We start from the raw sequence: 27,419 nt of genomic DNA, 5'->3' as shown, positions 1-27,419 counted from the left end.
GGGAAAGGAGGCGAGATTGCGAGGGCACCTGCACGGCTCTGAGTCAAAGGCTGTCACTCATTCTCGGCTCAGGCTGCTCCGCTCTCTCACAGCCCAGCCCTTTCCCGGGGCAGGGGATTGCTACATGCCAGCTTACCTGGGGAAAAACCAGAGCCTCACTTTGGTCTCTTCCGGTAATTGACACAACAGGGCGCCCGTCAGGGGGAGGGAAGAGCTTCCCTCCATAAATAGTCCCACCCCTGGGCAAGGTGGCTCACTCTGGCAGGTAGCAACAGGGGAGTGTGCACCTGCCACCAGTCAAGCTCAACCAGACTGCAAGACAAGGCGGAGCGAGCAGAGGGAGTGAACGGAGCATGGACAGGTTGAAGTGCCCGAGCTTCTTCAATCGCAGAAGGAAGGAGGTAGGGGTCTGGGAGCTGTGGGTGCTGTGGAGGGCCTGGAAAGGGAAAACTTAAGGGGAGTCAAGTCTCAATTTTTATTTTCTGTGGCTGTTCCTTGTTCTTCCCATTTCTGTTGAAATGCCTTCAAGTGTGCCTGAGATGTTCCCAGAGAGTAGAGGAAAAATAGAACAGCTCTTACTTTATAGCTGAAGACTTAGGGTCACCTCATCCTCTGCCTTGAGTGTGCCCACAAAATTCTGTTTTCTGTCCCTTTCCAGACTGTGTCCATATGCTGGAGGGAAGTGGGAAAATGCACTGTCCTCACCTGACCTGAGGAACCCTCTATACCCAGAGCAGCTAGCAGGTTGGGAGAGAACTCTCCCCTCTGAAGTGGATAGAGCTGCTCCATCTGGTGGGACAGGAGAATTTGTCTCTGAATATTATTCTGTGGCTTTTAGAAAAGCACTGATTTTACTCTCCAAAATAGGGAGAGAAGATAAACTTCCATTAACTCCAAACATCCAAGCCTATAGGAAAAGGAGTCTATGAATTCTTATTTTTTTTTTAGTAGAAGCTATATTTGCTTCTCTTCTCAAAGATCTCCTACAATCTCAAGAGTGTTGATTTTACCTAATTCATCTTTAAGACTTTTCTATTTGAAACCTTATTTGTCCACTTTCATTTGCCCTTCATGCTGGGTGCCACATGTAACCTTTCCACCAAAATTTGGATAATCTCATTGAAGAAGTAGTAAAAATATCCACCTACAGAGCTTTTTCCATTTCAAGGAGTAAATGTTGTAAAGTAAACGCAGCCATTAGCAGAAATCTTCCCAACTTTGGAAAACGTTCCCCTTGGCTACAGTTTTCAGGGTTCATTCTCTATTTCTCTGTCTGTCTGTCTCTCTCACTGTCACTCTATGGATTTGTGAAATTATGCTTCTGTGGAATTTTTAATAGTAGAAAGACAAGCTGTCGATATTTTTTCCTTCTGCAGAAACTGGCTTCATCTGAGAATTTCCATGTTGGTGAAAATGATGAGAATCAGGACCGTGGTAACTGGTCCAAAAAATCGGATTACCTTCTATCTATGGTTGGATACGCAGTGGGATTGGGGAACGTGTGGAGATTCCCATATTTGACCTACAGCAATGGCGGAGGTATTTCTCCACATATGTACTTCTTCCTCCTCCAGTTTTAAGTGGGGTGCTACATGGCCTCTGAGGATATTTTAAGAGCTGAGGAAAAGTATATGATAGTTTGGGTTAGTGGGAGGATGGGAAATAAGTTTACTGCATTTATTATTAGATTATACGTTGCTAGCTCAAGTTAGGAAGCTGGCTTCAAAAATCCTCAGATATAAACTTGATAAAAGTTGTATATTTAGCACCTGTGAGCTTCTGATTTGAGATCCCATGTAATCTTCCACTATCACATACTCTTCTTAATTTATACATCTTCCTAGGATAATCTGTTCAGACTCAAGTTATGTTTTGCTTAATTGATAGCTGAATCTAAGCAAAAGGCAGGAAATTCTAGTTCTAAGAAGAAGCACAAATAAATTGTTTGCCTAAATAGAATAAGGCATTACATTTTTGAAATTTAAGTGTGGAAGGAGTTGATTAAAGAGTAATTAAAGGTTTAGTATTTTGAGCTGCAATATTCAGTTACATGTATTTCAAATTAGATTGACAATGTCAACATTTAGATCCTTCTAAAATGCAATAGAATTTAGCTCAAGGCTAAATGTTTAATTTCTTCAAAATAAAACTGTTTATACCTCATAGATCGTTAAGGAAGACTCAATTAGAACAAGGAGAAAAAAATAACTCTGAGATGACACACAAAGGGAAACAAAATGAATTGCACAATTCTCTAGTAATGTTGAAACAACATTTCACTTACACCATATTTTATTTACTTCAAATTATAGGTTCTATTAGAAGTGTAGAGATGACATGCCCTTGTATTTCATAATTAGGTACCAGTGAAACTGTGCCACTATAATTATTTTTCTTGGTACAATAGGATCTTGTGTGGTGATATTTCAATCTTGTATTCCTTGTTAATTGGTTGCCTTACAACATTCATACCTGCCTTCAGAGACTTAAGAAAGAAGCTCTGTTTATCAAATACTTTAAGTGTTCGTGGCATAAATTTCCCTATCTAAAGCCTACGTTGTTTACTCATAGGTTTGGTATAAGTTTGAGCTGGAAAATGAGTCAGGAATCACAATCTTTTTGGCGTCTATGTCCTAAGGTCCAGTGCAGTGAAGAGAAGCATCCAGGCTCCTTTTCAGCCTCTTATGTTCAAGTTTAGAGTAAGAAATTTCCCGTGACTTGACATTATACATAGGCCCAGTAGTTGCCATAGGTATCCAGGAACTATATTAAACTAGGTTTAATAGAGAATTTTTAAATATAGCCAAAACAAAATAGTATTATTTATTGTATACTATTATCTCTTTCACCATTTCCTCTAAAAATTAACATATTATATCAGCTCTCAGTTTTTAAAGATCACATCATTTGGGTAATGGATGATCTAGGCTCTCTCAATTGCTTCTTTCTCTTTTACTCAATGGTAGAAGAGGAACATTAAATTCAAATTTGTCAAACGTTAACAGATCAGATTTTCAAATATGGTCAGGTTTGAAAAATTATTGCTAAAATCTGGAACCATTTTTATCTACAGACTCTTTCTAACAGTTTGTGAAAGAGAAGTGTTGTACTGAGGTACTGTGTAGACACAGTAACAATTTGGGACCACTGTATTGTATTAACAACTTAACCAGTTATGGTTGTTATTAATAATGAAATTATATAATGGGTGAAAAGCCATATATAACAATGAGGAAAATAGTTCTTTTTTTTTTTTCAAAAAATCTATTCACATTGGGCTAGTAAAACTTTGCTTATTGTTGTACTTAAATAGGGATATTTTGTATTACTCTTTTCTTCACTGGTAGAACTTAAACTTCTATTAGTCATAGTAATGATGGTATGTACATTGCAACATCTATAAAAACATATTTGTCCCTATATTCTAGTGACTAGAGACTTGTACATAACAAGTACTTTATTGTCTCACTATTTTTAGTAGAATATATATTGAGGGTTGTAAAAAATGTAATTCCCAGATATGATCTTACAGTATTATAATATGAAAAATACATGAGGAAAAAATGTAATATGGGTAAATGAAATGTACATAATCCAAATGCCCATATTTTTTATTTGAAGAAGAAGATTGGCTCTGAGCTAACATCTGTGCCCATCTTCCTCCATTGTGTATGTGGGATGCTGCCACACATGGCTTGATGAGTGGTTCATTTGTCTGCGCCAGGGATTCCAACCTGCAAACCTTGGGCCTCCAAAGCGGAGCACGCGAACTTAACCGCTATGCCACCGGGCCGGCCCCCCACGTGCCCATTTTTACCCACTGATCCCCATGTTTTCTTACTAAACTTTGTTAAGACTTCTAGAATACTTGATCAATAAGTTCAGTATTCTGTCCCTCCTTCTACCTACAATCTGGTAAAGGTTCTAATGAGCAATATTATGCCCCAAAAGTGGGCAGAAAAAAAAGTAAAATAATAAAGAGCTCAAGAAAAAAATAAACAAAAAGCAGCCTGGATAATCTAAATGTAGGAGAATTAGTTCCTATGAAATTGAAAGTTAACTCTGAATGTATCTCAAAAGTTCAAATTCTTCTAACAAAAACAATAGATTTCTTATTAACATTGAGTGAAGACCCTTATGACTGTTTGGAGAATAATAAACTTAACTGTAATAACTTTGACTCTAAACCGCATTTAGTATTTACACCCTAAATCTTAAAAATAGACCATTTAATTTTAAAGGAGAAAGGAGGGAAACTCACTTCGAGCATGTACTATGTGCCTGCCTATTTTCCAAGTGCCTTCACATAGGCTCTATAATTGAACCTTTATCACAAATTGAAGAGTTGGTATTATTCTCCCCATTTATGAGGAACCCAAGGTTCAGAGGTTGGGTAAATTGCCCTTGGTCACATAACTAGTAAATCGTGGAGCCAGAATATAAACCTAGGTCTACCTGGCTCCGAAGCCTATGATCATTCAACTCTGGATTGCTTTTCATAGGCTATTGTTTTATGTTAGCTCAGAGCCGGTCTTCCTCAGCAAAGAGAGGAGAATTAGCATGGATGTTAGCTCAGGGCTGATCTTCCTCACACACACACACAAAAATAAATAAATATAGGCTATTGTTTTTAATAATCACAATAACCTCATTAGGTAATACTAGCATCCTAATTTCATAGATGAGGAATCCAAGGTTTAGAGAATCAACTACTTCCCCACAGAAAGTAGTAAATTTGGGGACTAAACCCAGTACTTTCTGACTCCACTATACGATATTAGAATTCTTTCAAAATATTATGCTGATTGTCAAAGCGCCATCAAGATTTTGGGATATAATAGTGCTTTGGTTCTTTTTTGCATTTTCTAGGTGCCTTCTTGATACCTTATGCGCTTATGCTAGCATTGGCTGGTTTACCTTTGTTCTTCCTAGAGTGTTCACTGGGACAATTTGCTAGCTTAGGTCCAGTTTCAGTTTGGAGGATTCTCCCATTGTTTCAAGGTTGGTATTAAAATGTTTTCCTTATTGTGCTTATTGGTCTATCTGTGCATATAGCTGTCCTCACTATGTGGAAGAAAAATGTTTAAAATTTGGATATGTTAAAGGCAAAGAAGCGTATATTGTTTTTCTGAATATTTGCCACTGTAGAATTTAAAAACCAATGTTAATTTTTATTTCTGTTTATCTTGGGCTGCAGATATGGAAGGGGTTAGGAAGGATACTAGAGAGAGTTGTAAGGGTGTCATTATTTTCCCATTTTCATCTTTTAAATTCTCTTGACACATAGTCCTGTTGTGCATTAACTTCATGGCTCTGGCTTTTTCCCACTTCATATGCAGTCTTTGTCTTCTTGTTTTTGCATATCTTTTACAATGCCCCATTCAGAAAAGTTGAAGGGCAGGTGGTTATTTTTTCTTGGATGCTCCTAATAGAATAGGACACGGGTAAAGTTTTAAAAAATGCCTTGATTGTTATTAAACATCAAACAGGCTTTCTGTCTGAAGATTAAATATCATTTTTGTATGTGTTAGCTGCTGCAAACTATTTGTAAAAGCCTCAATGCATTTTACAACATCAAAACATCAAAAATAAATTTATAGTAAGGTAAATAGAATATTGTGCTGGACTATTAAGGAAGCTACCTCAAAAGCTAGTCTTGAGCATAGGAGTTATATTTAGTATGCTAAACTGCACTTTGAAACTACTGACTTAAGGAAACTTAAGAAGTTTAAATTCAGATTGTTGCTGAATTATTGAATTTTCTTTACATGTACTCGTAGAAGTGCTGTACACCATACTTTCAGGACATTAATTCAGAGGCTTTATCTTCTACTTGTCAAACGTTGCTTTATAGATGAAGATGTAAGTATTGGTCAGTGAGTCAATAGGATATGAGCTTTGAATAGCTTTTTTTTTTTTTTAAGAATAGTACCCACTCTGACAAGAATTTACAGACAATAAGAAAAAGTAATGGACATGGGTTTTTCCTTATGTGAATTTTATGGATTAATATAGATCTTCTGTTCTTGATTTTAGTACCTTTTTCTAACTAAACAACTGTCTCAGAAAGCCAATCTTCAAAATAATTTTAAATTTGAGAAGAAAGGTGCTCAGAGAGTAGTACTCCCTCCCCCCCACCACAAAAAAGAAAAAGTTGTTTGAAACAGCCTTCTCATTTTAAAATAGATTTTGTGGAAATTGAGATGCAGCTTTTTAAATGCATTAACAAAATAAATTTCACTTGTTTTTTATGTTAATTTTCTCTTTTCCAGGTGTGGGAATTACAATGGTCATGATATCCATTTTTGTGTCAATCTATTACAATGTCATAATTGCCTACAGTCTTTACTACATGTTTGCTTCTTTTCGAAGTGAACTACCATGGAAATATTGTGCTTATTGGGCAGATGAAAACTGTAGCAGATCGCCTATAGGTAAAGTTCATTTACTTATTTTTAAAATATTATTAACTCTACACCATTCTTTTATATTTTCTAATAAGCTTAAAGGGTTAAATCATTTTCTAACCAATTTAGGGTCACTTTTAAGTCAGCCATAGGTTATTGATGAAAGCAGAATAAAGCATGTGTAAACTGAAAATTGATTAACGCACTACGTTAATTTCTGATGGCAGCCAGTAAGGCAAAACCAGGACTAGGAGTCCTTCTTGCAGGTCTAAGTCATGGGCAGGAGAGAACGAAGAAAACAGGAAAGTGATAAAGACAGAAAAGCACTATCCATGATAGTAGTAGTGTGTTTCAGGAGACAGTGAGTGTTGTCCATGCCATATGTTGCTAATCTTTGGGATAATGTAGCATCAATATTGTGGACTACTACCACTGGGATTGCCTATGTATATCAGAAGATAAAGTGACAGAGATTTAATGCTTCTTAGGAATATAAAGGTGTCATTTATCTATATAGGTTAAATAAGTCCACATACTAAAAGTCCCTCGGAGCACTAAATCGCAACTGAAATGATTTTTACTCTCTAGCTGTTATTACTATAAATATAATCATGGTTTAAAAGGGCATATATTTTCATACTCACCCCCAGCTTAGCAGTAGAGAAGATTTAAGATGCTGAATGTGCATGGCTTAACCCATTTGTAAGATTTCTACTTCACCTTTACCAAGTGACACTTTAGACAGTACTTTATTTTATCATTAAGACTTTTTTCCAGGAAAGTACTTTTCTAAAACTAAGTACATGTCTCTGTGTATTCTTTTTTATAATTTTTAGTAACTCACTGTAATGTAAGCACAGGACCAGAGATCATCCAAGTCAACAAAAGCTGGGTAGATGCCAACAATTATACCTGCATCAATGGAAGTGAAGTTTATCAGCCAGGGCAGCTTCCCAGTGAACAATATTGGAAGTAAGTATACTAGATGATCTACTTCTTATGCAGATATTATTTATAAGTTTTTATAAATAACAATAAAATATTGATCAGCTCTTTTCTTAACTAATATAAGTAGAAAATAAGGGGAATCAGAACAAATTATATTTCATTGGACTCAAATGTTTACTGATCCGGTGGGAGTAGTAGTAACCTGTAAAATTAGCTCATAGTCAACACATCATCATTTATAAATTAGTTATTGAGTGGTCACAACACTGTCAGTAATGAAATATTTAGTGCTTATTAACTATAAGTCAAAGTATTGCTTTAAAGAAAAAGTATTTAAATTTTAGACTATAATGAGTAAGTTTTAATAATAAACAGTTGGGTGATGAGTAATATTTGGGGCAAAATTGCTATTTAAGGCTGCAATTCTTCATTATTCAATTTGCTTATAATTGTCATTATGTGTTAAAAATAGACACTTTGGATTATATTTACTTTTATTAATTTTAAGTGATCTCTCTTTATTCTCCTTACTGTATACCTATCCTTTACCCTTACCTAACTTCCTTGACTATTGCTGTAATGAGCTCTTGCTCATTTACATATTCATGTTCTGTGTGACCCTTTTAAAATTTTGATCTTGAAATGTTCCCAAACATCAAGCTAAGAACTAAATCCTAGATCCATGGATGTCCCTAGTGGAAATCATGGAATTTTACGGAAAGTCTTTGAAAAAGGTATAAATAATGGGACCATTTAAGTTTGATGATAACTACAAGTATGATGAATAAGAAAATATTCAATACAATTTTAAATATTTTCTCCATCATTGTAATTTGAGAAAAAATACCGTAATGAGTAAAATGAAATAATCTGAGGCAAGGTTAATTTCTTTACATAAAGGAGCTTTGAAATATTAGGAAAAAGTCATAGCTAAAGGAATCAGTAGATCTTTTATTCTAGGGTTTGGAACTTTGGATGGGCTGCAGTTAACCCTAAAATTCAGAGCCAGGCTTTTCATTGAACTATTTTTGTCCCTCCATAAAACAGTATGAATAAAAGGCTCACACGACATTGATGTATTAATAAGATAAAATACTCATGAAGCTTCCCCCGCATGAAAGATATTACAAAATTCAATGTATTAAGATAAATGATTCCGTGTTCACAAAAGGGCTCATGTGTTTTCAGTAAAGTGACACTCCAACGGTCAAGTGGAATGGATGAGACTGGAGTAATTGTGTGGTATTTAGCGCTTTGTCTTCTTCTGGCTTGGCTCATAGTTGGAGCAGCACTATTTAAAGGAATCAAGTCTTCTGGCAAGGTAATTTGTAAAACACATTAGATAGTGATGTAGCTGTTTTCCAATTTCATTGTAGTTCAATGTTAAGCATTATCAAATGCATGTTTTTCTACAATGGGAACATTCAAATGTGTGAAAACTTTTCTAAGCAGGCAGCCTAGCTCTAAGAAAATACATAAGAGCACTCTGTTAAAAATAAAACAAAACAAGCAAAAAGTAGTTCTAGAGTTGTACAATTACTCAAAACTTAGACCCTTCTAGGTGATACAGCATTCTGAGACTTGAGAGTATATTTTTAAATGTGTCCTACTATATAAATAAGCACCTTGAATGGAATTATATATTGCAGCATTTGGTTTGGAAAGTCTGGATCTTTATTGTATAGCGTAACAGTGTCAGGATTCCCCTAGTTGGAGAGAGATATAAAAAAATAAACTATGCAATCATTCTCTTAGAGCTTGCCAAAATTGACTCAGAACCTTCTCTCTCAGCTAAAAGTCCTCTCCTGAAAAACATTATGTTTTCCCACCTCATTGTTTTTATTTTTCAAACTTTCAGAGAGCATCTTTGGCAATTTCAGAGAACATCAAATTTTCTCTGCTAGCGGTTGTACAGTACCCAGAAAAGTGAATGTTCATGTGTTTGTAACTACTAGACTGAAATTTTCTTAAAGATGGAGAATAGGAATAACTGTGGATACTACCTTTGTATTCCTGGTGCAATATCTAGCACATTCAGTTAATGTCAAATTGTAATGAGACGTGCTGTTAGATCACAAACGTGCTGTTAGATCACTTTGTGACTGTGAACGTCACAAAGTGAGTGGAAACTTTCCAAAATAACGTTTCACTTGCACATTTTTGAAACCCTTGGTTCCTTTTTGACGTTAATATTGAAAGAATCCATTAAAGGCCATTTACCCAGGCAATTAATTTTTATTGGTCTCTGGATGACTTGTTTAAATTGTCTCCTTGGGCATATTATCAAACATAGGACATCTATAGATCAAAGAAATCATCCACATTAATGAAAAGCCAGCCTCAGAGGCAATCCACTCATCTGGAACCAGGGGTTATCTAGGACACAAGCAGTGAACTTGTATATGTGCTATCAAACTCTTTTAATATTTGCTTTAAGGGTAATAATAGCAAGTGTTCAGTATTCACTTTATTCAACTTTCATAGGATTTGGACATCTACTAGGAGATTATTTTCCTTCTCTTTGGGGACTGAGCATGTACTAACCATTGCAGGGCTTAAAATCATTTCCCTTTCCATTTCAATGCAGTAATTTGCCAAGAGGTACTCTTCAGTCCCCTCAGATATTTATAAGGATATGTTTAGGAAAGCACTCCATCTAGATTCCAAGTTAGCACTGCTGATGTATTGTGTATTTACAACACGAACCTGGGAAATATTGCTTCATACCTCAGCGTGTTTTGAAAATGGATTCTTTGAGAGTGGTGAGAACAGCAAGTAGAAATTATGCCAACTTTGGTATTGGTATTATCAGACTTACTAATAACCTTATGAAATCTTTAGTACTTTATTTTACTAATCTCATCTGGCTAATAACTTTGTATACAATTATATACCATGATTTTAAAAAATAACGTTAACTTTCGGTTGTTTTTCTTGGTAGGTGGTATATTTTACAGCTCTTTTCCCCTATGTTGTCCTACTCATCCTGTTAATACGAGGCGCAACTCTGGAGGGTGCATCAAAAGGCATTTCATACTATATTGGAGCACAGTCAAATTTTACAAAACTTAGGGAAGCTGAGGTAAGACAATTTAGATTTCAAATTGTCTGAGGAGGTAAACCTTAAAAGCAAGTACTGACAATTTTTGGTTGCATGTAAGAATGTCATAATGTAGTACCTGGCAAAAGAATATGCAGCTACATTTATTAGTGTAGTTCTGTCCACTAGGATGTCTGACTTAGCTATTTAATGTGACACTAATTCTCCCTTATTAGAAGTGAGATCATCATTTTTAGCAATAGGATGTTAAAAGTCATTTTACTCATATAACTGATTCTATTTCACCAAAAGGATTTGGGGCTTATTAATCTGGAAAAGAATATTTCATGCATGAATACCTGCAAATTGATGACTAGGACTATGTGACTTATTGGATAAACTCATAGTTGATTTAAAGATTACAGCTGAAACTTTAATGGTCTCATATATATTTTAATTGTCTTCAAAAGTTAACATCCTAAAAGTAAGATCAAATTTTGCCTAATGGATTATGAATTTAAAACACGAATTTGAAATGGATGAAGCATTCCATAAACAAAACTGTTACTTGTACCAGAAACATAAACGTATGTCATGAATATGAATTGGGTAACCCTCTTGTAACTTTAGACCATCTCCAGAAAATGGCTGTGTGTATCATGGATACATAAAATCTTTTACATTTTGACCACAGAGAGCATTAACAGTAAATGTACTCTACAGCCTATGCTTCTATTGAAACAGCCTAAGAATGCTGTCATGTTTTTAGTAGTCGCATCACATACTTGGCGCACATTAAGCTTCTGGTCAGCTCAAACCGCACAATCTTATGTTGAAATCAAGAAACACTATGTTAATATTATCTACCACACTAGTAGTGCTATCCAACATGGATATTACTTTTAGTTTGCTATGTTATTCTTTGTGGAACTCAGGCTAATTTCCAGCAATTGCTATTTTCTAAATACTTACAATCCGGATATTTAAGTATTTGTTGTAGAACTTTTCTGGTAAGCAAGTCAAATTTATCAGTTTTTAGTAGTGGAAATCCATCCTTTACCTTTTTGAAAATTGAGATGTCAATCTCTGGCCTTTGGTTTAACTTTCCTGTGCCCAAATAATTTTCACTCAATAATTAACCACAACAGCCCTAAGTCATTTTAGAACTATGAACTTTTATTATTTTAGTCTTGGAGATTAACATACTTTGATGTGTCCACAAGCCATCTGTTTATTTCTTCATTCATCTAGGGCCTCACATCTTTTAACCTTGTTTGTTAATCTCTTCCCAACTAGAAGACCATTTTCGATGGTGAATAAGAAACAGATAAAATGGAAGTTGGGATTCATCATCTTCTCTCTGTTAGGTTATTAAACAAGATAAAACAAGTTAATGCACTTTTGAAATGGTAAACTGTTTTATAAATATGAGCACACAATTATTTCAATTATTGTTGTTATATTATACTATATTATTGTAGATGTAATATTTTTTCTAAGAAGTGGACACTCCATTTTCTTTAAACCTCATAACTTTGAGCACAGTTGAAAAGCCCCTTTGATATTCTTTAAGTGGCTTTTATAAGCCTCAGATCATCTGGACTTTATAGTTCCTTGAAACTATCCTGAAAACTTTATATGACTATTTTATATTGGTCTGTGTTTTGATGTCTCTATTATCTTTAAAATATCAGAGTTACATCTAAAGCTCCTTGTGAAACATACAATTTAATCCTGCCACTTCCCCACCCCAACACAAACACTACCCCTACTCCTTCTTCTTTGGGTATGCTGGCAATGAGAATTTTTCCTTAGATTTTTTTATTCCTCTCAATCCATATTTTCTAAGCATGGGATCATAAGTATATATATTTTCCTTTTCTTTGAATTTCTGAACTCTATTGAGATCTCTAGGAGAGTAGAGAATCATACAAATTTATAGCTAGAGGGGTCTTCAGTGATTATTTTACTAACTCTCTCATTTTATAGTGAGACCCAGACAGGTTTATATTTAGTTAAGTTTATACAACCAGTTTGTGCATCTTGAATCAAGATTTCCTAATGCCTAAACTAATAATCTTGCATATAGCTATAAGATTGGCAGATATGGAGATGATAACTATGTTTAGAATTCCACTTTACTTTTATTTGCAACCTAGGTACACATTTTGGTATGCAGTAGCATTCTTATACAACCCAGACGTGCCACATCCACTTCCAGCTCTCCCTAACTCACATATACATACTATGTATAAGTACAACTGCCTAAGAAATAAGAGAGCATTTTATTTCTAACATGATTGTGTTACACATAAGTCAAATAACCATGATCTATCTATCTATCTATCTATCTATCTATCTATCTATCTATCTATCTATCTATCCATCCATCCATCCATCTATCTCTATATCTATCTAATCTGTCTATCTATCCATCCATCCATTTTTCTTCCTACTGGCTTCCTGCCATTATAAAGCAATTAGAGTGTAATAATAATCTAACATCAAACTGTATTCTGAAGACCTAGTCATATTTATTTTACTCCCTAACAACTTTATTTCTGTTGAAATTGGAAATAGATTACATACCTTTCAGGGGGAAAATTATTGTTTTTAAATTGCATAGAAGAAACCGAGTATAAATTTATGATTATTTTGCATAATAATAATAGCCACCATTGAGCATCCTGTTAATTGCTTTACATATATTATCTCATTTAATTCTCACATAATTCCTAGAACATTTATTATTATTATTATCATCATCATCTTCATTTTATAGATGAAGAAACAGGCTTAAAGATGTTAAATAAATCAAAGTCAAGAGAGTGAGAGGTATTGGACGTAAACTTCATTCTTTTTGACTCCAGAGCTAGAACTTAGTCACCATGTTATACTGCCTGCCTTCCACTGACCAGTCCTGTTTTCAGATGGACCAAAAAGACACTTTTGCCCAAACATATGCCAACCCTATTATTTGAAATCTGCACAATTAGATGTTTTCTTTGGGATAATCTTATATCTACAGAATTTCACTGTTAAATGGATTTATCTCGATTCGTTTCTAAGATTAATTATTGCCCTTTAGCAAAGATGTAGGAAGGGTAAATTGTGAAAGGGGGAACAGTAAAATGGTAGGATTAGATGAAGTGTGTCGGGGGCTGTTTAAAGAGATGAGGCCAGCTAAATGAGGCTCTAATGAAAACATGGAATGAGGGAACTGGGTAATCTAAGTGATGCCTAAGTGTATCATCATTCTTCCAAAATTGCCTGGTACTATCCTTGTTAAGAATTAATATGTTCCTATTGTCCCCAGATTGATATATAGAGTCAACAGAATTCCAATCAAATTCTCAGCACAGTTTTCCATGGAACTTGAAAATTGATTCTAAAATTTATGTGAAAGAGAAAAAGGTGAAAAAACAAGGTGTTTCTGAAAAAGTGAGAAAGATTTATCCTACCAGATATGAAACAATATTATAATGCTATAGTAATTAAATTAATGTGGTGTAAGCATAGGTATAGACATATAGACCAGAGGAACAGAATAGCAATCTCAGAAATAGATTCATGAACATATGGAACTTGATATGTGGCGGAGGTGGCAATGCAGATCAACGGGGAAAGGATGGACCATCCAATCAATATAAGTGATATCCAATTGATATTCCATTTAGAAAAAAATGAATTGAGATTTCCAATTTAATATGCACAATATCGGTTTCAGGTGAATTGAAAACTTAACAATACAAGAAAAACTTTAAATCTTTTAGGAAAAAGTACAGGATATTATCTTTTATGACCTTGGGCTAAGGATATTTTTTTAAGTCAGAGAAATCAAGGACAATACGTAAAAGCAAAGGTGACATCTTCAGTTACATTAAAACAACAACAAAATCTTTGGTTCATCAAAGGACACAATGTTAAGAGGTGAAAAAAATAAGCCACGAATTGGGAGGAAAAATTTAACATATATAATAAACAAAGGATTAGAAACCAAATTACATAAAGAATTCCTAGAGATCAAATAAGACAAATAACCCAAACAAAAAATTGGCAAAAAACATGAACAGGAATTTCACAGAAAAAAATATGGAATACAAACACATAAAAACATGCTAAACCTTATAATTAGGCTAATCAAAACTCTCATTTCACAGCCACTAGATTGGACCACCTTAAACATTTTGACCAATGTTGGCAAGGATGTGGAGGAATGGGGACTCTCCTACTCAGCTGGTGGGAGTTCAGTGGTACAACCATTTTGGAGAATAACTTGATAGTATTTAGTAAAAGAGAAGATGCATATACTCTTTGACATCACAGTTCCACAACTAGGTATGAGGAGACATGTACAAGAATATTATTTGCTATTTTTCTAATAGCAAAATACTAGACAAACTAAATGCCCATCAATAAGATAAACTGTGGAATACATAGTGGGGCAATACAGCAGTGAAAAAAATGTTCAAAACTGCATATATTTAATTGAACCATATGAATTTTCTTATGTTCTTTCATTTATGACTTACAAAATTGAAATTTCATATGGTTCGAATTGATAATGGATAAATCTCATATAATACTGAATGAAAAAAGGCATGTTATATAAGTTTACATGCATTAAGAAAGCTTTTCTGTAAGCTCAAAAACATGCAAAGCTAAATGCCATATTGTTTAGATTTACATATTTATGTAGTAAAAATACAAAGAAAAACAGGAAATAAACACAAAAGTCAATATAGTAGTTAGCACTGGGTTGGAAAGGTGATATGATCGGGAAGGGGTACATGGAGGCTTTAAAAGACTGGTAACATTTTATTTCTCAAGCTGAGTAGTGGGTACTTGGGTGTTTATTTCATTGTTATTTATATTATTTATTCATTTATATATGTGAAATATTTTATACAAATGCAAAATTAACAGTATAAGTTTTTAAATATTAAATTATTTTCTCTTTTAGGTTTGGAAAGATGCTGCCACTCAGATATTTTACTCCCTTTCAGTGGCTTGGGGTGGTTTAGTTGCTCTATCATCTTACAATAAGTTCAATAACAACTGCTTCTCAGATGCCATTGTAGTTTGTTTGACAAACTGCCTCACTAGTGTGTTCGCTGGATTCGCTATTTTTTCTATATTGGGACACATGGCTCATATATCTGGAAAAGAAGTCTCTCAAGTTGTAAAATCAGGTATGTAATGCTACATATTATTAACTTTGATTAATTCAATGTAGCTCATTTAAGAAACACTAATATATTTTATAGTAATTTACTTAAAGCACACAAGATTTAGGGTATTGCATTTTCTTTCTTATTTCATCTTATATAATTTGGTTGTTTTAATGATGTATTTACCACACAATTAGAAGTATCAGGCATCATGCTAAGCACTTTATGTGCATTATCTTCATTTAATTTGCATGTATCTCACACACACACACACATATATACACACACACATATATATATATGCACACACACATATATAGCCAGCCCTGGTGGTCTAGTGGCTAAGATTTGATACTTCTCACCACCTCAGCCCAACTTCTTTTTCTGGTCAGGGAACCACACCAGTCATACTGGTCACACTGTGGTGGCTGCGTGTTGCTGTGATGCTGAAAGCTATGCCACCAGTATTTCAAATACCAGCAGGGTCAGCCGTGGTGGACAGGTTTCAGCAGAGTTTCCAGACAAAGACAGACTGGGGAGAAGGACCTGGCCACCCATTTACAAAAAAATTGGCCATGAACACCCTATGAACAGCAGTGGACCATTGTCTGATACAGCGCCGAAAGATGAGAGGATGGCACAAAAAGACCAGGCAGGATTCCTCTCTGCTGTACACAGGGTCGCGAGGAGTTGGAATTGACTAGACGGCACTAACAAGAACAATAACAAAACACACACACACACATATATACACACATGTGTGTATTCATATATATATAAATATATGAGAGACTATGTATATATACATATAAATAGAAACTCAAATGACCAAGTGTACAGCTGTGTCTAGTTTTAAAGGAATCTGATTAATGAACTTCCTAACTTTAAAGACATTAGCTAGGAATGCTTAATTATCTGGCTAAAGATTCTTAGGAAAAGAGTTTTAGGCTTCTTTTAAGTAGGAATTCCTTATTAAATTTTTATTTATGGTTAGTATCATTTGATGGAGAGACTGAGGAATGAGAATAGAATGTTAGGACTAGAAGGGATCTTGGAGATCATCTAGTGTCCAGCTCCTCATTTACAGAGGAGTGGGTGGATGCACAGAAATGTTATGTCTTGCAGAAGATCAAATAATTAGGAAGTGATAGAGTCTAGGCTAGAAGCGAATTCTCCTGAACCTTAGGTCAGTCCTCTGGGAGGTTGGAGAAACTTAAAATACTTAAAACTAAGTATCACATAATATAATTGAAATTTTTTTAAAAATGCATCTCTAAAGGTAACATATATCAAATAGAAAATAAGATTCAATTTATAGTTTCATTACACACAATTTTGTAGGTATCCATATACTAATTAAAATGGCACTACATATAGTGATTCTGGGTAAACATTTGGAGAGATGGTTGAAGACTAAAAAGTTAGTTCCATAAACATATCTTTCTTGATAGTGTAATTCTTTTAGAATTCTAGGCTAAGATAAGGTGACCTAATTTAGGTTTCTGGAGTTTAAGACAGTTGTTATTTTTCATGAATTTTTTAAAAAATGAAATCAGTTAAACAAAATCATTGAAATAGTTAAGATTTCTTATGTGAGAAATGTATCATTTACAAAATTTACCTCACTAGCTTAATTCATGTCATATATTCACATTATCACATTGTCGAACAACCAAGTTAAATTTCTTTAAAGGTGAAAGTGAAATAGTTGCTCAAGAATGTATAGGCTTGGGTTGCCAAATTAAACTGAGATTTTTCTAGTATCTTATTTTGAAAATGTCCAAATATGTGAATCTTCTTGGCAATCAATTTAAATTAAAATACCATATATTTTTCTTAGGTTTTGATTTGGCATTCATTGCTTATCCAGAAGCTCTATCCCAGCTCCCAGGTGGGCCATTTTGGTCCATATTATTTTTCTTCATGCTTTTGACTTTGGGTCTCGACTCTCAGTTTGCTTCCATTGGTAAGTAATACTCCCGGTGTTAACGTGCCCCTTTTATATTTTACTCATGTTTCCTCTATTTAAAAACATTGCTTCGTACTCTTTTTGCCCCCTCTAGCCTTTACTCTCAGAATGATCTTTCTGAAAATTCTTTTTAACTTAAGTTTTAAATACAGAAAAATACAAAGTACTCAGGTACCAGACACCCAAAAAGAACGAACATTGAAATTTTATCATATTTGTTTCAGACACTTTTTAGAAAAATAAACTGTTACAGATGAATTTGAAGTCTCCTATGTTTCTCCCCTTAATACAATTCACATTTCTTCCTTCCTAGAAGCAACCGTCACCATGGATTATGTATGTTATTCAGTCCATGTTTGTATACGTTTTATATGTATCCATAAATAACATAAAAAATTTAAATTTCACATAAATGTGAAGTTTCATAGCATACATATCATTCTGACCGTTGTTTTTTACATGTATTATGAATCTATGTTGACACATGGACATATAGATCTAGTTAATTCACAATCTGCTGCCATAGTGATGGGCATTTGGATTATTTCCAACTTGTTTTTATTACACACACTGCTGTAATGACTATTCTTGCACATGGCTCTATGTACTCATAGGGATTTTCCCTAGGGTACACACCTAGAAATTCTGAAACAGTTTTTCTCATATCTCTGTCTTATATAAAACATTTTAATAGTTTACTGTTTACAGGATAAAGTCTAGCCTCCTCTAGTTGACTTTCAAAGCTCTCAAAAATTTCAAACGTGTTTCTGAATCCTTTCATTCATACATCCTTCTGCTTTTAGCCAGTACCCTGTTTCATGAACACATTTATTTCTTAAACCTAGAAGGCTTGTCTCCATGTCATTTATTCAGATATTCACCTTATTTAAAAGTTCTACTAGAATTCTTCCCTCCCTATAACCCTCTTTGAAAGTATTTCAGCCTTCAGGGATCTGTTACCTTATAGTTGCTGCCAATGAAAAACCATATAAAACAGACTAAAGGCAACAAATAGAGAAGACATTGATTTTTATCAGAACCTACAAGTGGTTACTGCCAAGAGAAAGGAACTTATGGATTTTTAAAAGCAAAGAATAGGGCCCAGAGTATATTCTCAACATATATTTGTAAATTGATTAATCAGAGTTGAATGAATTCTGTATTTAAACTGATTGGCAAGTGAGTTGACATATAACATGTCATTTTTTTCCCTTCTGAAGAGACGATTACAACAACGATTCAAGATTTATTTCCCAAAGTGATGAAGAAAATGAGAGTTCCCATAACTTTGGGTTGCTGCTTGGTTTTTTTCCTCCTTGGTCTCGTCTGTGTGACTCAGGTATACTATCGTATATTTTCATAGACAAAATATTAGTTGAAACATACTTTATAATCTAAATGAGGAAACCAAGGTTTAAGAATATGTTTAGAGACAAGTCAAAGTCTGACTTGGATCAAGGTTTTCTGAGTTTTAGCCTAGGTTTTCCCATTATAGCACAATTTCGATAGTATATTTTGCAGAGGGGAAGAAGGCCAAATATAATGGACAATTTCCACAGTTAGAATAAACTTATAGACTTTAAACATACACTATATGTTTCTTGGCAGCTATGAGAGAGCACACAAACACTGCATATAATTTTGATAATCAGCTATTCTAAATGCTTATTTTTTTTCTAGTAACATAGTATAGAATGAAAGGTAACTGTGCATCCTTTCTGAGATATTTAAAGCCACATTTGTGTTTACACTTGAAAACATTCCTTTTCACATTTTGGCAGAGGTGAAAAGCATATGTTAAAATCAGATTAATAGATTCAATTGACTTTTTTTGGTAGGCTGGAATTTACTGGGTTCATCTGATTGACCACTTCTGTGCTGGATGGGGCATATTGATTGCAGCTATACTGGAAATAATAGGAATCATCTGGATTTATGGTAAATAGTGACTATAGAATTATCAACACGTTTTATTAAAATAATTTATTTATAACTGGGCAAAATATATTATGAATAAAATGTAGTTAAAGGTATATGCTTCATTGCTGTAGTATAAGAAAATGTTTAGACATAGAAAGATAATCTGCGGCCACAATGATTAATGGAGGAAAATATGAGCAAGGGCTGAATTCACTCTTTGTTGTTGTTTTTTTTTTTTTAGGAGGGAACAGATTCATTGAAGATACAGAAATGATGATTGGAGCAAAAAGGTGGACATTCTGGCTATGGTGGAGAGCTTGCTGGTTTGTCATTACACCTATCCTTTTGATTGTAAGTATTAATATGCCATGAGTTTGGTATCAATAATATATATATATATTTAAACATTTCTAAGATAAACTTGAAGAATAAGTCACATTGGAGACAATAAGGCAAACTAATGTCATAAATGAATGATTTTCAACTTTTGCTTTATGACTGGTGCCTCCAAGTTGCCTAAATTAAAATGCTTTTGCAGTATTATTTTTGAGGCCATAGGTTTAAACATTTATCATTTGAGAAAATAAACAGACTCCTGTAGACTTAAAAGTCTTGCAGACTTAGAAATTATCAATAGGATAAATAAAAATAAATTCTTCATTTGCTCATTCCCTAAAAAAATATGCTGAGCCATTTACAATATTCTTAACCTCCCTACTAGGTACAGAAAATACAAAGATGCATAAGACTCAGACTCTGCCTTCAAGGAATTCAATCTAAATATACTAATTGCTAAGAAACAACACTCAGATTTTAATGCCTATTGTTTCTCTTTATGGGAGGTATTTAGTATTTGAAATTACTAAAAGAAACTCACCTGTGTCAATAGAGGAAACACTGAATGTTAATAAATTCAACAATTGGTGCTATTTAGGAGCCAAGGGAAAACAAAAGATGTCTTACTGGAGAGATGTGACAATATAGACATGATATTTTTAAATAACAGTTCATGACAGTAAATGACTGAATGCCCAAATGAACACTTAATGGGATGGAGAATTACTATCAACTAGAGATAATGGTGGGGTTGGGGCAGTGGCAAAGCTTCACAGAGGATGCGTTTTGGTTCTCATTGCCTCCATGCTTCAAAGGTTTTCCTTGAAAAGGCCATTAAGTAGTTTGATCTAGAATTCGCTTCATATCTGAGGTATCATGTTTGTTTGTTTTTAGAGGGTGTTAAGTTTCATTTTTTTTAGCATTATAAGGTCAGTTTCAAGCAGTGTGCAGTTTGGGACTGGATGTGCTGAATTAAAATATTTGGATGCTCCATATTCTTGCTAAATGACTTTGACAGTGCTACTAAATATTGTTTTCCTCATTTGACAAGTCTCCATAATAAAATAAGCCCCTTATCAACTTATAAGATGTAACTAGACTTTTTAGCCAGATAATTTTCATTAAATACACAGGTTTGACAACTGGATTTACTTTAAAATGCAAAGATATTAAATATTAAATAATATACATTATCATCTATTTTGTATAAAGTCATGTATATTAGACTCCACTATCCCTCATCCATTCTCTGTAGATATGTAAAATTATAGTAATTGTGAAATACATTGAAATTACTGTAATTAAATTAAATTAATGGAATTAATCTACATAACTAAAGTTAAGCTTAAGTACCTATTTCATAAAGATTCTTACATTCTATATTCTCATTGATTTTAGTAAAACAAAGACAGCTAAATCTAGAGAAACTACTAGGTGATTTTTGGCTTTTATTTGTTTGCTTTACAGATTTCTAAATAATTAATTTTTACGCTGCAATGTGTCTAGTCCGCTTTTTAAAAACATTTTTTTAAAACTTGGCCTTAACGTGTTTTCATCTTTAAGATTCGGATTTCACTGTTTTACCCAAACATACATTGAGCTTGTTTTTTTCTCAATATGAGTCGGGAAGTAAAGTGTGCTTTGGTAAATATGTACCAGTAGTGAGTGTGAATGCATGAGTGTTTTGGGTGTGGAGTAAGGGGTGCTCTGTGCAGTGAGAAATGAAAGAAACAATTGCTGAGCAAGGAACAAAGCATATACACTTTAGTGTACTTTACATTCTCATTGAATTAATTGATCTGCTGGCTAGCTTATGGCATAGAATAAAACCATGCTATTATAAATGAAAGTTAAAAGTTCAATAACAAAACATTTCAGATATTATTTTACTTTCAATCTGATATATTTCATGGTATTTTATTGAAATACATGTTGGACAAGTATTTGTATCTTTTCTAAATACATGGAGGTGCTACTTTTGGAAGAATCTATTCAAAGCCAAATATAAGTTATTTAGATTGGTTCATTTAGTACTGTTATCTTCTAGCGAGTTACCTGATTATCTTAGTTGTTTGAATGTATTTTCATTTTAACTGCTTTTGATAAATTATTTTTAAGGAATGGAATCAAATTGCTAATAATTAGTGCAATTGAAATCATTAGTGCAATAAAGTCTGAACTTGAGTATTGTCTTTTCGTACTTTACTTTCACAGACAATTTTGGTCTGGTCCCTGGTGCAATTTCATAGACCCGATTATGCTAGTATTCCATACCCTGACTGGGGAGTTGCTCTAGGCTGGTGTATGATTATTTTCTGCATTATTTGGATTCCAATTATGGCTACTGTAAAAATAATTCAAGCTAAAGGAAACATCTTTCAAGTAAGCTCATTAATATTATTTATACTTTATATAAAGTACTTATCAAAATGAAGCTTAATTTACTCATATGATGGTAATATAAGATCATGAACATGAGATCAAATTAATCTCTCTTTCTTTCAGGTTACTTCTATACCTGATACGATCATCTGTTACTATGTGCATGACATTGTTATTATACTGTATATATATTTGTGTGTCTCCCTGTACTAGACTATAAGCTCCTTTAAGGAAGAGTCTTGTCTTGCTTGTTGCTGTATCCTCAGGCCTTATTAGAGTGCTTAGCACATAAAAGTTATGATATCTATACTTGTCCTGAGTTGTCCCTGAAGATGACACAAAGCAAATGACCTTTTGCCTTATATATATAATCTGCACTTTTACAACTTCGTCTAGTTATAATACATGTCCTAATAGTGTGTTTAGACTGGAAAAAGCCTGGTAAATTATCTTGAACCCAATCTAGACCGTGAGTAATCACTCTTCCATAGAGGCCTAGGGATATGGAATTGATTATGACACTTCACTAAGAAAATGACAAGGGAGGCTCAGGAGTCAGATTTTAAACAAATTCCCAAGCCCATTCAAGAATGGATCCAGATCAATGGTTTGACCCTGGGGCTCCCTTTCGTTGGTTCTTGAAACATCCCCGGTATACACTGGTTTAGATCTTCACCTAACCCTCACCCTAAAGCCAGGATGGAAATGTCTGAAAATTCAGTGAAAGTACATAGAGTGATGCTGTTGCCCAAATGGGCTCACATACTTTCTTTTGAAATCACTTACATACTCAGTTATTTTGGCTTTGTAGTTAATACAATTCTATTAACAAATTTGAGTTAAATTTGAGTATCATGACTGTGTATTAAGAATTTAGATAGTCGCTTTTTACTTTTTTATGGTTTTTATTTCATTTCAGTTAGTAAAGAAACTCAACATTCTAAAATGAAAATATAGTTTGACGTTTGCCTGTTTACAGATTGTAGCACTTTCAGTTCTAAGATAAGCTTTTTCTTTTTTTTTTGCTTTTCAGCGCATTGTAAGCTGCTGCAGACCAGCTTCTAACTGGGGTCCCTACCTGGAACGACACCGTGGGGAGAGATATAAAGAAATGGCAGATCCTAACAAAGAGATGGACCATGAAATACCTACTGTTAGTGGCAGTAGAAAACCAGATGAGATCTAATTTTTAAAAATATGTGGTTGTATAATGTGATTATTTTAGAATAGAGGAAAATTTTATTTATTTGTATGTTGATTGAGTAGAAAAATGTATACACTATGTTCATAATAGTATGATGAGCTTTTTTCCTATTTAAGCAGGAATGTAATATAAAAATGTGAATTAACTAATGTTTAGCAATGTGATTACTATATTTCTTTTTCGATTACCTATCTATATAACACAAACATAGCTGTCTCTATTTCACTCCATTTTTGTAAATACTATCATAATATTTTTCTAATATATTGAAGACTTTATTTTGAGGTGGTTATTTAGAAAATAGTTATGTTTTCTATCATACAAGTTTTAAAATATTATTTACTTATATTTTCTTAGTACACAATCCTTATTTTTCATAAAGCTTGGGAAAATGAATCAGTGTATTTAAAAAAAAGCATTAAAACTGAAGGCCTCATTTAGTTAGAAATGCCATATATATATGGAAAAAATGGACTGTGTACATAATACGAGAATTATAGTTTAATATTTTGATCCAAATATGTCTAAAAACTTCATGTATTTATGATGCACTTTTTCTATGTGAACTTAGTGGTTATGTTCTTAATTTACAAATAATGAAATAAGACAGAAAAATAAGAATCCTATGGCCAGTAATTAATAAGGATTCTATGGCCAATAAGTGATAAATCTAGAAAATAGAATTCAGAAGGTTTGAGTACTTCTTTCCCCATATAATGTCTTCCTGGGGTTATATTTGGAAGAAAAATATGACCCATATAATTATACTATGTTTCACAAAATTAAGAGTAGTTCATTATACCCTCTGAAATCTAGGTTTAATTTCACATAGAACAAAATACTAAGGAAATGTAAGATGATTTTGTCTTATTTGAATAAGTTACTATCTACAGGTGATAACATTTACATACTTATAGGAGATAAACTTGTCAAACTTGTCAAGAATAAGGGTAGCCAAATTAGAAGATCCTATGTCCCAATTTTCCTTAAAAAAGATAATGAAAACATATCACTAATAGTTTTATACATTGATTATATATTATGGACAATTCGTTTAAACGTCACAGCCTAGGAAGATAAACATTGCCTGTATATGTAAGAAACTTTTCAGCTATTCTTAAGGTTCTTAACCTGGGCTTATAAGTAATATTTTTCTATGTGTATGTGTACACGTATTTTTCTAAGGAGAGAGTCCATAGTTTTCATCAGAATATCAAAGGGATCTGTGACAAAAAAAATTAAGAACGACATACACTACCGCTGGCTTTTAGTTCTTGGCAAGTGAGGAATAAAAGGAGTCATTTTAAGCCTTAATTTCTTATACATTTTAAATTCCTTTTCCTCTTCCTTTTGATTGAAGATTAAAGAAGTAAGAGATTAAGGTATTTCTTTAATTTATACTGGTAATTTATTTTGGGGGGAGGGGACATGAAAGTAGATCAATAGGTAGGCCTGTAATTGAACAATCTCAGTCGGTTATGTACATATATAGAAGATTAAATCGTGTTAGATATTTTGAGAGTTTTCTTTGAGGGTAGGTCAAATGCTGTTAGTGAGCTTCAACAGATTGTTGATTCCTCAGTTATAATGGATTTTATAAAATATTATTTGAAATAGATGGCTGCTTAGAGCTTAGAAATACTTTTTATTAATTTTAATCCATATTACATTAAACGCATTCTACCATTATATTTTGGTGCTATTTGAGGTGTGGATTTTTCACCAAATAGAAAAATGCATGGAATTTTCTATAGGTGACTCTTGCAACTCAGGAAAGATTTAGGCACATTTCTAATATATAATAATATCTAATTGGTGGTGGTGGGGTGATGGGAGGAAATCTCCTTCAAGAGCTGACTACAAAGAGTAGTTAAGAGTTTGGGTGACTATCTTCACAAGTGTTTTTAAAGCATAGATCTTAACAGAGTGCCTGGTATATTTTAGGGTGCTCAATGATAACTCATTATTATTACACAGATTCAACAATGGTAAGAAAGAGAATTCTGCATAATGGAAAAAGTCTCATTAAATCCCATTTACTTTAATACAAACTTGGAGACATTTGCAGTATTGTATTGTCAACCATTAGAGAAAACTGTTTTTCACAGGAGTGAAATTAAAACACTGTATCTCAACTATATTATTTTTACTGTAGCTTATTTTTTTAAAAAAAACTTTTGAACTGTTTTTCTTTCTCTATTGTACTTTTATTCCTTCCCCAGTAAAATATATATTACATGTAATCAATTCCTTAAATGAGTAAATAAATTGATATTTTGGATTTTGTATCTGACTTGGCATTCCCTCCTCTTTTAAACAATAATTCATTTGGTATAAACATGTATAATCAAATGAATCCACTCAAAATGTCTTTAATGATTGCTTCTAGGGTCATTACATTCTGTAAGCCTGTCAGTAGATTTCGGGTTAACTAATACACCATTTGAACCCTTAGTAACTAGCAAACATTCCAATTTAGCCAGTTTGTATTCCATCATCCTCTTGGTTGACCCAGTAGAAGAGTATGGTCTTACTAGTGCAAGAGAAGTCGAATTTGATGACATTTCACGAGTGTTTCTCTGTAAGGGAAGGAAATTATACATATGTAGTTTATTGAGTTTAGCAATTTCCAAAGACTACCAAATAACATGCTTAGTCTTGGTTACCAAAATGAACTGACTGTCCTCCCCTAAGAATTAGAGATTAAATGTTGAATGACTACAGTGATTTGGAAACATGCTCTTCCCAAACACAGAAAAAAATCTATGAAAGTAGCCTTTTAATGCCAAAATGTCATATCCTTGGCTTACAGTTCTTAGGCAGTCTAGTAAGTCTATATCTGGATGCAGTCTGGCCCTTATCTAAAAGCACATTACTTGCAATTTTAAATATCACCAGGAAACCCACATTTTGACCTGAATTATTTGTGAATGCCCAAAAACTCTCACAAAGGTGGCTTAAAAGGAAAACACAGGGGAGAAAGAGGCAAACAGAAACAGAGCGGGCAGTAGAAGCCAGAGAACAGAGAAGGTACAGACTTTTAAAATAGTGGTGGGAAATGGGCACTTTCAGCTGTACTTTTCAATTGGGTGAAAAACTGACCATATTCACTTAGTGACTTGGGGCTTTTTACAACAGACCACAGCCGTGGAATCACTGGTCAATATGAAGGAAGTGTGGAGGTAGAGTCAACATCTGAGGCTCTTTCAAGAGAAAAAGAGAACCTCCCCTTACTCTTATTTTATTATTTTACTGTCTTTCTGCAGACACACACGCTCCAATCCATGTATTCATCTAGCTTCGTCTAATTCCAATTTCTCTTACACACTTTACCCGAAGCTGATTTTTCCAGCAGACAATCATAAAGGCGAACAAAACGCCGCTCACTAGGAGCAACAGGATGCTGCTCATGGCCCCTCCTTGGCTTCTTCTCGGGCACTGAGGCACCCAGCTGGCACTTGGGAAGCACAGGGCCGCTAGCTGCCGGGACCTGGGAAGCCGCGGGCCAAGCCCCTAAGCGTCCCGCACTGCCCGGTCCAACTGGGAAGCGCTTCAGCATCCACCTTTATATACTGGAGAGGGCGCGTGACCTCACAATTGATCACGCACGTGGGGGCGCTACGTCACAATCTGATGACGTAAAACAGGCCTGCAGGAAACCTGGAGGCACTTAAGTCACCGCCCACGTGGTTACTGTGTCAGGTAGTTAGAGAGGAGACTGAGAGACAATGGGGGAGTTTGGGATTTCCAGGAAGCTAGAATACGGTAGAAGTATAGACTCTAAATTGACTGGTTAAATACAAGTATTTAAAAGTGCTCCTCCCTCCTTTTTTTGTTTTTAAAAAGATATGTTTATATTTGCTGCAACCACTCCATTATTCATTTCAAAAACAAGTTCAAAAACAAGACAGAAATGCACTGTGAAAAGTAGTTACCCACAAATCTCACGACTTGGCCAGAAGCCTCCTCCATGCTCACATTCCTATTTTAGGATTCACTCCGACCCTATTTGCATTGGGATAATTATGTACATTTGCGTCAC

The 27,419-nt window shown here is 34.1% G+C and overlaps 2 protein-coding genes across 2 annotated transcripts; one reads left to right on the top strand and one right to left on the bottom strand.

The window, feature by feature from the left end:
• Positions 1-335: 335 nt before the first annotated feature.
• On the top strand, positions 336-23,469 carry SLC6A14 (solute carrier family 6 member 14). The gene is made up of 14 exons (XM_087427129.1): positions 336-407; positions 1,377-1,539; positions 4,870-5,001; positions 6,273-6,434; positions 7,244-7,379; positions 8,544-8,676; positions 10,297-10,437; positions 15,359-15,587; positions 17,407-17,532; positions 18,756-18,874; positions 19,374-19,473; positions 19,697-19,806; positions 22,006-22,173; positions 23,207-23,469. The coding sequence occupies exons 1-14, from the start codon at positions 354-356 to the stop codon at positions 23,357-23,359; spliced, it is 1,926 nt and encodes a 641-aa protein (XP_087283255.1). The 5' UTR covers positions 336-353; the 3' UTR covers positions 23,360-23,469.
• A 2,280-nt stretch (positions 23,470-25,749) lies between these two features.
• On the bottom strand, positions 25,750-26,788 carry CT83 (cancer/testis antigen 83). The gene is made up of 2 exons (XM_087426417.1): positions 26,711-26,788; positions 25,750-25,956 (listed from the first exon to the last, which is right to left on the bottom strand). Exons 1-2 carry the CDS (start codon positions 26,786-26,788, stop codon positions 25,750-25,752), a joined length of 285 nt encoding a protein of 94 aa, XP_087282543.1.
• Positions 26,789-27,419: the final 631 nt, after the last annotated feature.

This window comes from Ceratotherium simum, chromosome X, assembly GCF_057802395.1.
Source record: "Ceratotherium simum simum isolate JZ-2026a chromosome X, ASM5780239v1, whole genome shotgun sequence".
Classification (NCBI taxonomy): Eukaryota; Metazoa; Chordata; class Mammalia; order Perissodactyla; family Rhinocerotidae; genus Ceratotherium; species Ceratotherium simum.
The sequence above is the reverse complement of the archived record's forward strand: the minus strand, read 5'-3'. Positions and strand labels throughout refer to the sequence as shown.

Bases quoted from the DNA above. Each gene is read 5' to 3' on its own strand.
- SLC6A14 (XM_087427129.1), top strand. From the start codon at position 354: ATGGACAGGTTGAAGTGCCCGAGCTTCTTCAATCGCAGAAGGAAGGAG. The intron at 10,438-15,358 runs GTAAGACAATTT...TTTCTCTTTTAG, and splicing joins CAAAACTTAGGGAAGCTGAG to GTTTGGAAAGATGCTGCCAC. The intron at 19,807-22,005 runs GTAAGTATTAAT...TTACTTTCACAG, and splicing joins TTACACCTATCCTTTTGATT to ACAATTTTGGTCTGGTCCCT.
- CT83 (XM_087426417.1), bottom strand. From the start codon at position 26,788: ATGAGCAGCATCCTGTTGCTCCTAGTGAGCGGCGTTTTGTTCGCCTTT. The intron at 25,957-26,710 runs GTAAAGTGTGTA...CTTCCCTTACAG, and splicing joins GCTGGAAAAATCAGCTTCGG to AGAAACACTCGTGAAATGTC.